Source organism: Meleagris gallopavo, chromosome 16 (genome assembly GCF_905368555.1).
Source record: "Meleagris gallopavo chromosome 16, MGAL_WU_HG_1.1, whole genome shotgun sequence".
Lineage (NCBI taxonomy): Eukaryota > Metazoa > Chordata > Aves > Galliformes > Phasianidae > Meleagris > Meleagris gallopavo.
In genome coordinates this window covers 12519127-12535529 of record NC_139419.1, presented here as the reverse complement: position 1 = coordinate 12535529, position 16403 = coordinate 12519127, and the positions used below count along the sequence as shown (strand labels likewise).

At 46.1% G+C, this 16403-nt stretch overlaps 1 protein-coding gene across 6 annotated transcripts in view; it reads left to right on the top strand.

The window, feature by feature from the left end:
- The window catches only part of CREBBP (CREB binding lysine acetyltransferase), a 77021-nt gene that overhangs the window by 226 nt on the left and 60392 nt on the right, over positions 1–16403 (top strand). For 5 of the 6 annotated variants that reach the window (XR_014886871.1, XM_085237962.1, XM_085237961.1 and 2 more), the window contains exon 2: positions 8322–9034. Coding sequence is in view for 5 of the 6 variants with exons in the window: in XM_085237962.1 (XP_085094088.1) it covers positions 8322–9034 (713 nt within the window). In the remaining variant the exon portion in view is untranslated. The remainder of the gene's footprint in view (positions 1–8321; positions 9035–16403) is intronic. The other variant, XM_085237963.1, reaches the window with a different exon arrangement.

Below are 16403 nucleotides of genomic sequence, written 5' to 3'. Positions count from 1 at the left end.
GCCGGCCGAGGCCTGAGAGCGGCGAGCCCGCGGCCGGCCCGGCGCTCGGGCGGGCGATCCGTGCCGACGATCCGCGCCGGCTGCCGTCCGCCGGGCCGCCGCCGGCCGCGCGTTGCGGAGGCGCGCGTTGCTGCGTAGCCGGAAAGTTTGGCGCAGGCCTTCGGTCGCGTTGCGTGCGAAAGTTTGGCGTCGGCGCGGCGTAGCGGCGAGGAGCGCTTCGGTACGCGGGCCTTTTCCGGGGCGAGGAGGGTAATCGCGGTCGGCGAGCGGACCCGGGTCGGTAAGGGAGCGTTTTCTCGTCGCCCGCTTCTTTCCAGGAGCGCTTGCGGCCGTGATTATTTCACGGGGTTTCCCTTTGTCTCGTGGTGCTCGCGCTGACGGGACGCGTGCAGCCCGGTGCTTTATGGCTGTATTGTTACTCGGGACTTGCCCGGTGTGCGGAATGGTGGGTGAGAGCCTGACGCCGATGCGAGCTGCCCCGACTCGGATACGTGTCGGGCTTTTTGCACTCGAGCGGCGTAACTCCGCTCCAGCTGTTGTCATCCGCGCCGGCACAGCCAGCACAGCCTCACGCTGCACATCGCTTCCTCTGCTCAGCTTCACGCTGCTCCTTCCTCCCGACACAAACCCTGCGCGCAGCACCTCTCGGTACCGTTGGTCTGTGTGCAGGGTGGGATTTCCTGCGTGTCTCCGAGGAGTTTGACACCAGCATCTGCACGAGGTGAAGGAGCAGAGCAGATAACCTGCCGGGCTCGTTTTGTGTGGCAGTCCTTAGTGTTACGCTCGTCCCCCTCTGCTTTTTCTCTTTTAATTCATGCTTAGAATGATAGCTGTGTATATGCCTGGGATTTTATTATGTTGGTTCTTTTTTTTTTGTCTTCAAATGCCTTGAAATTAACAGCGCAAATGAACGTGCTGCCTTGGCCAGTAGCAGTAGAGCTGCTGGAGACGCCGGGCCAACAGCAGACAGCAATAAATAAGGCAGCACTCAGGGGTCAGCCCTGCTGGACCGTGCAGATCTCCTGCGAGATAATTCCCAGTTGTCTGATGCAGGTTATTCACTTTCTGTTCTGTCCGAGTGCTCCTGGAAGTTATGAGTCCGGTCCAGCGCTGCTAATTATTGCTGTGGCAATGTGCTGCGTTCAGATTTTGTGTCTGTTAACTTCACATTAAAAACTTCACCTCTTGTTGGTGTCTATTTTTAGTGGAGGTTTTGCTCTCTGTCGTTACCTGCTAACAGAAGAACGTGTGCAGAAGCACTGCTGTGTTATCGCAGTGCTGTTTAATGAGGAATCGGAGGGAACTGAGAATTTGGGATTGGAAAAATTCTGCAGTTTGTCCTTATACGATGAAAAAACATGTGGGACGACTTAGAAATTTGACACTTCCATCCTAATTTGGTTTACACTTTCAAGAATTTTTGCTTTGTAAATCTTCCTTTTAACATATGTTATGTTTTCCATCTGTCTTCTCAGATGTCTGAGATGCAGGGAGAACCTAATTCTTTTATTTGGAATGCTGTCCTTAATAGAGATGTCTCAAACAAGTACTATTGCGTAGAGCCAGGGTGTGAATCAAAAGGAATCTGAAACTATATTATCAGTGCTAATTCAGCCATTGGGAGCTCAGAATCTAAATCTTTAACCCAGACACACGCGCTCTTCAGAATCCTCACTGAGACGAGTCTTTCCCATCATTATCTGGATAGGTCCGGTCCCTTTGATTTGTGATAATGTTCATATCCACATACAAACATTTTTGCTTCTCTGCGGGTATCCCTCCAGCTGTGGGAATGGCAGTGCTGTCAGTAGGGGCTGCTGTCAGCAGGGCAGGCCTCCCAGTGCCACACCACTGCTGGCTGCAGCCCTGCCTGCCTGTGCTGCACCTGGAGAGCACGGGCTGCTCTCGCCCTGCCGGTGTGTGATGAGTGCTGTAGTGGGTGTTGCTGCGCGAGTGACTCGACTTCGGTGTCATCTCCGGTGTAGTTTTATCTAATGGGGCAAAGAAAGCTGGAAATCTGACGTGTAAATCTGCCTTGTGGTGGCTGCGAGGTCATTTCCTAAGTTTCACGGACTCCTTAAGGAAGGTGTTAATGAGAGTGATTCAGAACAGCCTCTGCTCGCTGAAATCAGTGCTTTGCAGTTAGGCAGATTTGAGCAGATGCCGGTTTTGTATTCAATCAGTTGTAGTTGGAAGCTTTCTTGAGGATCAGATGTATTCTAAAAAGAAAAAAGTTTCAAGTGCCTGCGTGCTGTTGGTTCCTTCTGTGCGCTCGGTGAGTTTGCAACGTGTGCTTTTGCACAGCCTAATTGCAGTTGCTGACAGACCGCCCTCAGTTATCGTTTGGTTCCAGAAGTCGGGAGGGAAAAAGGGCTTTAAAGGAAAGAGAAAGGAAACATCCATCACTTCGTGACTTGCAGCAGCCACAAGGAGACACAAAACTTGTTCTTTTACTGTAATTTTGCATACTGTTTAATTGTTTCTGGTTTGTAACACACTTGTAAGAGCACGTTAATCCTCGCTGTTCTGTTCCTGGCAGACGTAGGCCTGCTGTGTGACAGCCCTGCACTGAGGTGAGCCCTTCCATGGGCTGATGGAAGGACGGAACTCATCCCTGCCATCACTCACAATGAGGATGGAGGACCGAGGCATTTAAAGTGTGCAGCACCTCCTGTCGACCTGTGTCCTTGATAAGAAGCCGGTAGGCAGGGAGTGTCAGAGTGTCACAGTCACCGTTAGGCTGTGGAGATAATGCACATCTTGGGGAGCTATTGCTGGGTCTTCTCCCGATGCGTGGTGAGGGTGGCACAGCGTAGATCCGTCATGGTGTGGGATGGCTGAGGGCATTCCCGTGCTGGCACTGGTTCGCTGTGCGTTTCGTGCTGCCTTAAGCAAGTGCCTGCTGTTTATTACTGGCTTCTCACGTGATTTCGCTTGAAATGGTCACCTCGAACTTCAGCGTTTTGTCAGCTGTTAAATTAGGATGCCAGGAAAGATGCACGTGTTTGTGGTAGGATGAAAAAGCGAGGCCTCAATTCCAGTAACGTGCTTCGAGAACCCTAAAATATTTAATCTTTACCAGGGTGATCTTCTGAAAGCAAAGCTAACTCCTGCCTGTGGCTCCGCTCCTGCAGCAAGGCGGGTCGAGAAGCCGTGCTGTGCTGCGCAGCCCGAGAGCTGCGTGTGCTGTGACGGCTCGCAGGCTGCTGTTGGTGCTGCTGGGTAGGATTGGAAGCTGCTCGCGAGAGCAGGCATAGCGGCACTGTCAAAACAGCGGAGACACCTTGGGAAGCAATTGAGAGGAAGAATAGTTAGAGGGGCCGTGCAGGACTGGGGGAAAGCAGAGCGGATCCATCGCTTGCCGTCCGACGCTTCCAGAACAGACCACGCTGCGTTTCTTTTGCCACGCATTTTTTGTGGTTTCGTTTTTTTCTGTGTGTTCTTTTTCCCCTCTGGCATCCGGGAAGAGATAAGACGCTCACTTACCTGACTGTGGTTTTTTTTTTTTAATTTTCTTCTGTATGTTCATTTTGGTACCAGGGACATTTAATAACGTGCCCTTACGTATTACGTTGTGTTAATAGCGGAACGTTCCAGTAATTGATGACTCTTTTTCCCCCATGTAGAAGCAGATCTGACAGAAGCTAGTGTCGTGTTTTTGGGGATCTTTAGCACATTGTGTCTTCACTGTGCGCGTGAAGAGATGAAGATGATTTGAATAAATACAGTAGAAAGACAAACTTGGGTTTATGACTCGATGACACACAGCGTGCAGGTGGGAAGAGGCAAGGAATTAAACTTAGTTGTCAACACGTGTTTCAGCATATACTGTTCTCTTTTTCAGGGTGGTGAGAAGGCAGTGGGGCAGAGCAGCTGAACATCCCAGGGTCAGGCAGCTGTTTGGTGCTGCCCGTTGGATGTGGCTTAGGGAATCCAGTTACGTGCGTTTTTCCTGTCCCAAGAAGTCAGGCTGGCAGCCTGCTGTCAGGAGCAGTTCTAAAGCTGAGTGCTGGTGGAGGAGGCATAGAGACTAGCAGAGGATTCTTTCTCATTAACTTCCTGATTTGTTTGCTTAGTATAATGAGCTTCAGGTTTGAAAAGTCACTTAGTTGCTGAAGTCTTACAAAAACAGATGGAGAGATTTTTCTGGGAATTTGAAACTATTTTGCCTTGTTCATAAGATGAGCTGGAATCTAAGCTGGTAGTGTCCCTTTTGGTTATTGGGATGTACCAAACAGATCTAATTTAACTGATTTTAGGAACTTACCACCACATTGCTTCTTGTCCGTGCCCTATGTGGCATTCAGTTGTGGAGAAGTATTTGGCCATAAATCTCTCCCCCTTTCTCCCCCTCCAGTTTTTGGGCTTCTTTACCTGCTCCACATACCGCAGTGCTGTCAGTCCCAGGCTGGTGGCTGAACACCAGGTTGGGCACATCAGGTTGGTGGCTTTGCCTCATCAGGTGAAGGCGTTAACGTAAAACTTCCTTACTGGAAATCTTATTTTTTTTCCCCAAAAAGGGTATTTTTAATTGCTCTTAGAACTTCGAATGTGCTAATTGTCTATTGTGAAACAATAAATTACAGAATCTTTGCCCGTTGAAAGGAGGTGGGGTGGGTGTGGGAGCTGCTGCCCGCCCCGAACAGTGTGCCCATTGAGCAGGGTACCTGCCAGGGGCCTGCGGGGCTGCTGAGCCCTGAACTGTTGGGGCTTTGTCTGCTGGGATCTGAGAGCAGTCTCACAAAACAAACCCAGGCTCGTTGCAGTGTAACAGCTCTGCTGGCATGAAAGGAACAGCGTGGTGAGAATACAGCCTGTCCGCCGGGACCTGCAGTGCATCTTCAGCCGCAGCCTCGTGCATGGGCGGGCGCTCTGTGATGGGAGGGTGCCCTGTCATGTTGCAAGCAACAGTTATGCCACAAAGCTGAGACTGAGTTTGGTAGCTGACCACCTGCTTTAATGTCTTAGACATACCACGCAGAGAGCAGGGAAGGGAATACTTCAGGATGTGCCACCTCTCCAGACAGCGAAGGGGACAGTGGTGACTTTGAAATGAGCTCTCGCTGGCTGTGTGTTGTAGGAAAGACTCAGGTAACAGATGCAAGTAGTTTTATGGATGACAGTGTTCTACCTGAGAGTGTGACAGTTCTTCTGAAAACGTCTGGGGGGGAAACTTATTTTACTTTTGTAGCGGTTGCTGAAAGTGCTGTCCAGGAAAGCAAAGCGACGTTGCAGCCCATGGATCTGAAATCAGGAGAGAGCACATCTCAGGTGTGTTATCTCCTGTGTGAAAATGGGTGCTCAGAGAGCAGTGAATTCTCAGTTTGGAAAAGGAGACCTTTGGAAAAAGCGGCAGAGTTTGAATTGCTCGGTGCTTCTCCTTCCCTCCTGAAGGATGTGGATTTGGTTCTGTGTCGGGGGAGACCTTCTGCCTTTGTGCTGGAGGTTGTTGCTCATTTGGCTGCTGCAGAAATGGGTCGTGTTCTGTTGGGGCAGATTTCTGTGTGCATAGACACACATATTTGTAACTGCCAAGACAGTCTCTTGTCTTCATAGATTGGTGGACATGCTTAGGTAGGCTTTTGTTTTCTGTTGTATAAGTGCTGTAAAATACACTTCCAGTTGATGTAGCGTGCAGTTCTGACTGCAGTATAAAAGCAGAATGCTTAATTCCTGCCTGAACTTCTGAACACAGTGAGTTTTTACACAGCTGCCATGCAAAGCTGTTTACCTGTTCTGTGTTTTCCTGCTGGCAGAGCAGTAAACTTTCCGTGCCTGACATGAATGTACGGACTTCTTACAGGAGCTGAAGAGGGGCGGAATGTGTCGGGATTTAAGAGGCGGTATTCCCAAATGCTTTCTTCACTCTTCTCATAAGCTGCAAAAACATTTCCAGCCCTTGGCTCTGACTGCATGGTGAAGCGTCCAGGCAGTGAAACGAAAAAAAAAAATAGGATGCTGGAGTGTAGTATTCAGTTTGGAAATGAGACTGGAAAAAAACTTTCTTCTTCCTTTTTTTTTTTTTTTTTTTTTGAGCTATAGCAATGTCTTCACATCTTGTTTCTTGTCTCTCCCAGCCGTGCATACTCACGCACCACCTTTTGTTCCTGAAGCACGAGCAGTTTTACTGCAGCAGAGTGTAGGAATGCTGCAGTGGGGTTTACACAGGTTCCCTGGAGAAGTGAGGTGAGCCTCAGGGTGCCCAGATCCTCAGTGCTGTGTCCCCATCCGTGGAGCTGCCCTGCAGAGCCCCTGTGGGACAGCCCAGCCAGAGCCACTGGGAGTGGGTGCTGGGGCTTGGAGACACAGCCGTGGGTGGAGAGCCTGACATTAGTGTTGGCTTGTAAGAAGAAAGGTCGATAAAATGCCCCGCAAGAGGCACAAACTGCGGTGTAAGTAGTGTCACAGGGTTGTATGTGAAAGAGGAGGAGAGGAGGTGAAGCGATCGCGGAGAGATGTAGTGCTCCAGGAGCTCCTGTGAAAGGCAGGTGGAAAAGGAGAACTGAACGAGCAAAGGGTTACTTCCATAAGAAAGGGAGGATGAATATTTTGGTGCACAAAATCGGCTTCAGAGAATGTTGGCTTACTGCTTCCCTTGGAAGAGAGCAGGAGGGACAGTGTTGTGTCAGGGCTTATGGGCCTCGGCACAGGGGCAGAGCTGTGAAGGACGTGCTGCTCAGGAGAGGCAGGAGTTGAACCCGTGTGCTCGCTTCTCTGATGGTTTATGTGGTCATTTTGCAGCACAGCTGAAAACTTGTTCTCTCCAGGATGAACTGAAAATTCGAGTGCTGATGGCAGGCATTGTGTTTCAGTGGACCGAAAGTTGTTAGTAGGGCTTCCTGGCTTCTTCGTACAGGTTAAATGTGCTGCGAGTTCTGCTGTTTCAGTTCCTAAATGCACATGGTGTGTTCTTAGGGCAGTTCTGCAGCCTGAGCCATGCACTGGTTGCTCTTGGTGGAGCACCGAGTTGAACTTTAACATTATACAGCATTAGGGATTCCTGTCTTTAGAAAATAACTCCTGTTTACTCTAATGTTTTGGTTTAGTTTTGCTGCGACGGATGAGGATTGCTCAGGGCTGGCTTTGGAGGGGTGTACTGAAGTGTTCATACAGTTCTGTTAGGTAATAGTAATAGTAACAAGTGGTGTTTTAGAACGTGTCCTCGGATTGGGAAGCTTTGCAGAGACGTTTTGTGTTTTAACTGATGAGCTGGAATAGTCTGCTTGCGTGTTTCCTTCCTTAGTGTGGATGTATACACTTCTTACGTCTACAGATATGTAGTAGGTACCTTCATACCAATCAAATAACTTCATATTTTAATTGCATACTGAAATAACATCGTTACACAGACACTGCTGACAATGAGCAGTAAAACATTTCGGTGAAATTGAGCTGCTTGTTTTAAATAAACGCAAACAACTGAGTTGTGTGGTGTTTGGGTATTTTCCTGACTTAGGAGCTGCTTTGCCATGCTGCAACACCCATCAAGGGCTGTAATGAAGACTTGATTGATTTATTTTGCCCATCTGGAGCGTATGTGGATTACTTCTGTCAATACGGGATATGATAAATGAGGGATGGGCACTTAGAGAGCAATTTGAGTGATTTGAGCTGTTGAGGGTTTGGGAAGTGAGGCATTGTGAGAAGAACATGCTGAGCGTGTCATTCAGGAGCCTTTGAGATGTAATATATCATAGTTCATACAAACAAACAGAAAGAACTTAGAAACTGGTATTGAACATGTTGATGTGTGAGGCTGAGATCAACACTTCCAAGAAGCAATGGTTCCCTTTGGTTAAGCTTTGAGGCCTTGCTGGAAGGTCATATGCAAACCCAAGTGGCAGTGTTGTAGTAGGATTTTGGGGTGGCCTGGGATTACTCAGGAGGTCGGAGAACGTGAGGTAATAGCTGTTTGGAGAGAGTAAGTCGATCAGAAAACCTCCCTTGATAGTTCTGTATTGTTCTTTCAGCTTAGGCACAAGAAACTTGGGACTTGGGTTAGATGCCGCCACCTCAGTTTCTTAAGCATGGTAAAATGTTTTGCCAAGTTGTGCAATAAAACTAATACTTAAAGACTTATGTTTTACCCTTTATTTCTGTATGTATGTAGTAAGTATTATAGTAAGTATGTCTGCTTTCTGAAGGGCCCTGGACTTCTTGTCGTGGGAACACTCACTCGCTTGCCGACAGCATTGATGGTCTTGGGTGAAGATATTCCTCAATGCACAGCTGTTTCAGACTAGTACAAAGTACTGTAGATGAATGTTTTAGTCACTTACTTGTTATGTTTTCCTTACTTGTGTTTCTGTTTTAACTTGCAGATTTTGGATCTTTGTTTGACTTGGAAAATGATCTTCCTGATGAGCTGATCCCCAATGGCGAGTTGGGCCTTTTAAATAGCAGTGGGAACCTCGTTCCAGATGCAGCTTCCAAACACAAACAACTTTCTGAACTTCTAAGGGGAGGCAGCGGCTCTTCCTTAAACCCAGGAATTGGAAATGTGAACTCAAACAGCCCTGTCCAGCAGGGAGTCGGGAGTCAAGTGCAGGGGCAGCCGAACAGTGCGAGTATCGGCAATCTGGGTGCTATGGGTAAGAGCCCATTAAACCAGGGAGACTCTTCTGCTTCAGGCCTGGCAAAGCAAGTTGCCAGCACCTCTGGACCTACCACACCTGCATCACAAACACTGAACTCTCAAGCACAAAAACAAGTGGGGATGGTGACGAGCAGCCCTGCAACATCACAGACTGGACCTGGAATATGTATGAATACTAATTTCAGTCAGACACACCAGAGCCTTCTCAACAGTAATTCTGGTCACAGTTTAATGAATCAGCCTCAGCAAGGACAAGGGCAGGTAATGAATGGATCTCTTGGGGCAGCTGGAAGAGGAAGGGGAGCAGGAATGCAATATTCTGCCCCTGCCATGCAGGGGAATGCAGGCAGTGTGCTGGCAGAGACTTTAACCCAAGTGTCTCCACAGATGGCTGGTCACACCGGGCTGAACACAGCACAGACAGGAGCAATTACAAAAGTATGTACATATATAATTTAATGTATTCCGTGTTTTGCACTTGCATTTTTTCCACTCAGGTGTTTTGAAAAATTAGTAGACCATTTTTGAGGAGCAGAACTAAATAATGTGCTTTCTTGAGTCTGTAGTTAACGGTTTCGGACACCAGTGATACGAAATATTGAAGTTGGTTTGTTGTGCGCTCAGAAATGCCATCGTGTGAGAACACATCCTGAGAGCTAAACACTGGATTTTGTCTTAGCAGTGTGGATTAGAAAAGAACAGCTTAGTTTTGCAAAAAAGGGGACAAATAATTATTTCTGTGCAGGATCTCGTTATATCTGCCAGCCAGCGATGTGTTCTAAAGCAGTGTGAGATCTTAGAGACGTTTGAAGAGGGAGAGGTATAGCACTTGTCCTCTTGTCAAGGGCTGCAGTCAGTAGCTGTGCAGTGAGTGTTTTTCACATATAGGAGCACTAATCTGGAAACATGAAATTTTGCATGGGTTGCAAAGCTAATCTGAACTCTACAAAAGGGAAGGGCAGTATTGGACTAGAAGCAACTTAGTGGCCTTTGCAGATTGGGGCAGGGCGTATATATACCTATGGAAGCTTCTACCTGTGTCTGGGGGCACTGCTGTGGTCCCTGCTTGATACAGTCATTGCTTTTTAGTTCTCGAATTCACTGGTGTAAGCTCAGAGATGTGATTAGAGGTGAAGGGTGCTGTTCCTTCTGTCTCAGCAGGATAGCACTGGGCCTCATCTCTTGTGTGGTGTTGGTGCAGCTCCGCCCTTGGATTTTGATGGTGAAACCATTCTGTTATGTAGAAGAGAATTCCATCTCTAATCTTTCATGTATCCGCACACCACTCGTCATTGTAATTTATTAATGTGCATGTATTAATTCATTGATGTGTTAAGAGTTCTGGAAAAAATTGCATTGCTTAACAAAAGCAAGCCCAATTGGGAATGGTGTTTTCTTAAGAAATATGAACCTGATTGTGAAGTACTGGGTGGTTCGTTTGGTTCTCGGATGTAAAGGTACAAAGAGCATTCTGATGCCACCAAACGGGATCCTGCTGCTTAAGGCAGAGATGCTTGTGATCTGAGTGAAAGTCAGAGCACATAAAAATGAGTGCGTCCGTTTCCAGCCCCAAATCAGTTAATTTGGCTGTGGGGAGGGATTGGGATTGGTCTGCACAGAAAGAAAGGAGCTGCTTTCTTCTTTTTTTCTTTTTTTCTTTTTCTTTTTTTTAACCCTATCTCTTTTTCCCATAAATTTATGGAGTAGATTTTCCCTAGCCACAACATAGTTATGTGGTTAAACTACTGATTTTTGATGCAAACTAATTCAAGTTGAATTACACAGGAACAAAGGGTCTTGCCTAAGGTCTTATCTGACCAAGTGTGAAACTGGTGGGAGAGGTTCTGTGGTCTCATGGTTTCTTGTAAGCCCGTCCATCCCTGGTAGGGAATAGGCCAGTACAGATGTATGGACAAGAGCCATAGTCTGAAGCCAGCTGCAAATGGGATGCTCAAGCTGAGGAAGATGATCTGAGTGTTTTCAGCATTAGTTCAAGGAGTAAGTTAGTTTGAGCAAGAGTTACTTTGGAAAAGAGTAGCAAAAGAATCCCTATTACTTACATCATTGGCTTCTCCTTCTGTGTAGTGCATTTCCAAATGACTTGCTCCCTGGATTTTCATCTCACAAACAGAGGTGTTCTCCATTTTTTTTGGTTTTGTTTTTTTTATTTTTTATTTTTGGAATAGGCATTTAAGTTTGGCATCCTACTGCAGTCTTTCCACCCCTGAGTCTACTGTCCTAATAGGCTCCTAAGGGTGATGTGTGTCAGCCAGTTGTGATGAAGGCTTTTAAGGAATGTAAGTAAACAGTTCAGCAGGTTAGTCTGTTATTCTGAAACTGACATTTCTGCTGAAAAGATTGTGTGAGTTATTTACAGGTATACCAGATTACTATAGCAAGAATCTGAATACTTTACTGGCCGTAACTGCAGTTTGTGGGTGTATATGAAGTGCCTGCCTTGTAATTTTGACCTGAGATGTTGTGGAAGCCTCTGAGAAAAGCTGTGTACACTGGCGTGTCTTTCTTCATGCAAGCCATTGCCAGACTCCTCTCCTGAAACAGTTTTGCTTCTAACTGTGGGACATGGACAGTGCTGCAAGGATAGTTTTCATTTGGGTTGAAGTTCTTTAAGAAATCTGATTAAAAGATCAGAAGGATTCTTCTTCTCTAAACAAATATCACGTGGTGGGGGGTCGAGGAACAGGTTGTTTAGTCACAGTCATTTCCAGCATTAGTGAAATTGTTCCTTTTTGTTGTCATTGCTTTTGTAAAGACCATTAGGTCTAGAAAATGTGTTCAAACCATCTAGAAAATCATCTTAGGTTAGGGTTGGAGTGGAAGATTGAAGGTTGTTGGCTTTTGAACATCTTATGCAGCAACAAAGCGAGGCAGATGGTTTATTGCTTCCCTAGAAACCAGCGCTTCACTGCAGACATGCTCTGTGCCTCATGCTCTTCTGTTGCCATCAGAGTTCATCTTTGTAAAATGAGGGAGATTCAACCTCTGTGTGTTTCCTGCTGGCTGGCACTGGAGCTGGAAGTTGTTCTTATAGGTTGGATGTCACACAGCCTCTTGCTGGGGTGCGTTCCTTTCTTCGTATAGCTGCTGTGAAAGCTTTGGGAAGTTTCCTTTTATTCTGTCTGGATCTCAGGACTACTAAACCTACCTTGAGATTGGTTTCCTTGGCAGGTTGGTCTAATTTTTTGGGTTGTATATAGTCAGTGGATGGATGTCATTGTTTGGTCAGATTTTAGTCTGAGCCTGTAAGCACATCAATCATAGGAAAATGGTTGGTTGGGTTTTTCTTGCTTGTGTGCAGTGTGTTTAAGCTCCATTGCCTCTGGGAGTCTGGCACGTGTAATAGGATTCTGGTACCCAAATTTTAGCGGTTCAAAACAGCACTAATGGGCAAAAACCAGATCTAGGGTGCTAGATTTCTCTATGAATTCAGTGTAGTCTTGCCTCTTAACTTTATTGACCTAATTAATTCATGTTCTTCGTGGCTTTAACTTTGTTTTAATCAAAATAGCCACATGGCATTGCACTTTGCAGCAGCAGTTTGAGATGAAAGAGGAGGAGGAACTCAGAACACAGTCACATCCCTCCTAATGTCTGCCAACAAGACAACCAGTTGTGTCATGGTTTGTTGCTGAGCTGCGTAAAAACTGGATTCTGCTCTTTGCTGTTTCCAGGCTGTGTGTGTGTGTTCTTTGGAGCAGTGCGTGGTCACGGTTTTGCTCCCTGTAGTTTGCTGAGCAGGGGTTTGTTGTTGGATGGTAATCTTCAGGAAATGTAATGGTGCAGTGAACTTCTCTGAAGAACAAGAGCAAGACTTCTGTATGCGTCCTAATGTTTGACTCTGTGTTTTGAGGAATCTGAGGTAAGGCAAATAAGAGAGAAAAAAAAGACTTGAAGAGATTGGCTGGCTGATACTGCTGAGTAGCAGATTGAGATGCACTCGCTGATTGTGAACTAAGTCAGCCCAAGACGTTCGCATTCCATGGTCGCCGTGTTTGTTTTCGCAGCCTGCTGCTGCCGTTTGTTTCTCTGGTGACTCTCAATCTGTCTGGATCTGCCTGAATTGTTTTACCATGACTTGAGCTTAATTTGCAGCTTATCCTCGACGTTGTCCATAGCAGGCTGCCAAGCGGGCTGGCTGCAAGCAGAGCCTCTGGCAAGCACGAGTAGCCACGCGAGCAGCGTCCCACCCAGCCCTGCTGCTGTGTGCTCACCGACTGGACCAGCTGCTCTGCTCCCTAGTCAATGTTGTGATGACCAAAGCAGTGTTTTTATGGTTTTTTACAGTGCCTTTATGGTAGTACAAGCAGGAGGAGGATATAAATATATAGAAGTGCCTAACGGCAAAGCTCACCCTTAGTAAAATGAAGATATCTGCAGCGCAGTTCTGGTTTGAAACATGGCTGTGTAAAGCGGTGCCTGGTGGGTGACTTGGCACTTGATAAACCAGATTTGGTTACTTAAAATGCTCTCCTACCACAGCAGTCCCTCCTGGCACCTGGAATGGAGTTGTTTCCTATTTCTAGTACACGAGTTAAATTGCCTTTGCAGTTGTGCAATTCATTGAAGATCCTTGAAGCGATAGCCGCTTGGCTTCTGCCTGCTTCTTACGCTCACACCGGTACCCGTGCTGTGTCTGACTAATGCTGCAGGCTGAAACAATGTGCGAAACGGAGCAGTCAGCCTTCATAGGAAACCACAGCTTGGTTTCCTCTGCTCTGCTTCCAGCTCAAGCTGGAGGAGCAGGTCTGCATCAAGTTATCCAGCTGACGAAAATGAAATATTTCAGTGTCTTTTTAGAGAGGAGTTGTGCTGTTGTGTTCTGCTGCAGTAACGCAGCACTGACATGAAGGATCTTGCCACCAACTTTCAGTCACTTTGGTTAGCATTATATAGTACTTCTGTTTCTGGTATTGGAGTTGAGTTCATTTCTCAGTAGTGTATGTGAAGGAAGACTTGGTAGTAAAACCAAGAGAACCACCAGTTCTTTGGAACCCACAGACTAAAAGTGATATTGTCTCCAAAAGTTAGATGACAAACTTCAGATCCTCATTATGATTTCTTTCTGATTTTCAGGCTGATTCCACATCTCTTCTTGCTGCTGTGTGTTAATTTGTTTTTTTCTAATGCACAGACAGATATAGGATTCGCTGAGAGAGGGCAGCCTGCCTATTGATGTGTGGCTGTGTAGAGGTTGCAGGTTGCTTCTTGCAGAAGGAAACGTCTGTTCTGTAGTAATTCTTCTAATAGATCCCAACTGTACGTACAGATCCTATTGCACAGGAGTATTTTTGGTGATGAGATCTCTTAAGAGGTCTGAAAACCTTCTTCTTATGACATGATGCACTTAGTGTTTGTGTGTGACAGTGAGCTGTGATGGCACTGTGAATCATATGGTCATAAGCACGTAGAGAAATGTGTCAAAGAGCCCGTGGTATGGCCTGGAAACTGTGTGCTGGTGTCCTTTTTTCTTAGAAACAAAGAGAAAGGAAGAAACTTTGCAAATGACATGTGTGGCATGGTATACTATGGCAGGAAGGAGTTTCTGTTTGGGGAATTGCTGCAGCTGAGGAAGGGAGCTGTGTGCAACGCTTATTGCTTGTGTTGTGAGTGTTTCTATGAGATCCCAGTTGTGGTTTTGAGATTGGAAATAGTTGGTAGAATTGAGATTTAGATGGATGAGGATTTGGGTGTTTTTTCTGGAAGTTGTGCTGCTTACAAGGGCTGCCTGGGACCAGCACCTGGAAACGTGTGCTGCTCTGCATCCTGGTGCTGCTTCAGGCCCAGAGCCATAGTTGCACTGAACGCACGTTTTTTGTTTCTTTGCTAAGCGTATGTATCTGCTTTAGCTTTGGCACATACGGTGCCACAACATGAACTGGTTTGCAGTGAATCATAACGGAGGCAAGGCACAGTAAATATTGGGACCCCATGACAGAAAGATCCCTGTGTGAAACAGAGGAGCTCTCGGAACAACTGCAGCACGGTGCAGGCCCGGCCGCGTCCTGTCCCTTCTCAAACAGGCCTTAAACACAAACAAACAGGAACAAATGCCCTTTGAAACTTTTGGCAATTAGGATAAATAAAATAACCCCTTTACAATGAGAGGATCTTTGTACCCTGGAAGGGCTGGAGAACTCAGCAAGTCTAATGCTGGGGTTCGGTGCTGTGTGCCCGAGTGCGCGGCTGGTGCTGAGCCCTTCGCTCTGAGCACCCTCCTGCTCCATTGCAAGCCCTGTATGCAGGCCTGGGCTGTTCTCACCACCCTGCTTAAACTCATGCATTCCACATGACCGTCAGATCTTCACCTGGCTTTAAAACCTCCTGCGAGCTCTGTGGGCTGCTTCACATGAGTTGTGAAGTCCTCCGAGAGGAGCATTCCGGAGATCTCAGGGCAGCTCTGCATGCTGTGTGGTGTTTCCAAATAAACACAGTTGGATCTTAAAATTACTGCTTGCAAATTATTTCAACGGTATAAAATATTTATATTTAGGTTTCTCTCTGGTTACTGTTAATGTCACGCTATGATATTTAAGCTAAATGGTTGTTTTCAGTAAACCATATTGACAATTTTTTGTGTATGCATTGTAACCTGGGGTGGAAACTTGCTCCTTGTCAGTTTGATTTCTGTTTTCCTCTGGTTCTGGGTTGAAATACAACAATTATCTATGTCTTTTAGAAACACTGTGTTTTAGAAACGCAGTGTAACCAATTTCCTGCAGGATTTGTGTTGCTGAGGAGCTCACATGGGGAAGGAAAGGAAGCTGAGCTCCTCTCCTCACGGTGTTTGAGACACTCCTGTCGCTCTGTGGGGTTGCTGCTGCCTTTTTCTGATTGGCAGCCATAAAAGCTCTGGTAGCGATTAGAACGTGTGGTCACTTGCTGCTAATTGTTCATTAAAACTTAGAGTTCTTATTTGCTGAGGTTACAGCACTCAGTGAGCCTTTGGAGCTGTGCTTTCCTGATGTTCAGCAGTGATGCTCAGTGCAGAAATCGCTTTGGTTCTTCCTATGGTGTATCCCACTTTATCAGCTCGTGCTGGCCTTCTCAGAAGGAAGTTTGAAAGTGTTTTATGCATGCATGCATACAGAGTAAGAGTGTTTTGTTGTTGTTTTTTTTTTCTGGAAAGTGTCAACTTAAATGCATTAAGAGATTTTTTTCTCCATATAGACATCCTTAAAGAGCACTTTTCCACAAAAGTCTGACCTTTCTATGTCAGTAATAATGCTGGAACGTTTGTAGGTTTTTAAGACATCTTGTTGCTTTGGAATGCTTAAATTTGTCTTTCACCTCTGAGAAGTTCTTGGAAGAGGTTTTCAAGTCGTACTACAAGTGGCAATAAAGCACCTGGCTTCCCTGTAATGGCATTTCTTAGATTTTATTTCTGGCTTTACTCAGCCTTTCCTTCTATAATAACAGGTGCAGCAAATGACAATGGTTCCTGCATCTGCGTGGTTTGTTTTTTTTGGGGTTTGTTTTTTGGGGGGGTTGGGGTTTTTTTTGTGTGTTGTTTTTTTTTTTTTTTTTTTTTTACATTTCTTTAATACTGAAGAGAAGATGCTGTAGAACCTCATGGATCCGTTTCAATGGGCTTTCATTAGGGCAGCCTGTGAGTCAGGGCAGCAGAGGTGGCACAAGACAGGCGCCCTTTGGGTACTGCTAGGCAGCTCACAGTTGAATTCTCAGAACTGTATCTTGAAAAGTTAAAATTTATGTTCCTGTGTATTTATTTAAGGCATCCTTGTTGTTAATTGATTTTAAAAGTGAGTATTTTTGAAGTGCTGTTCTT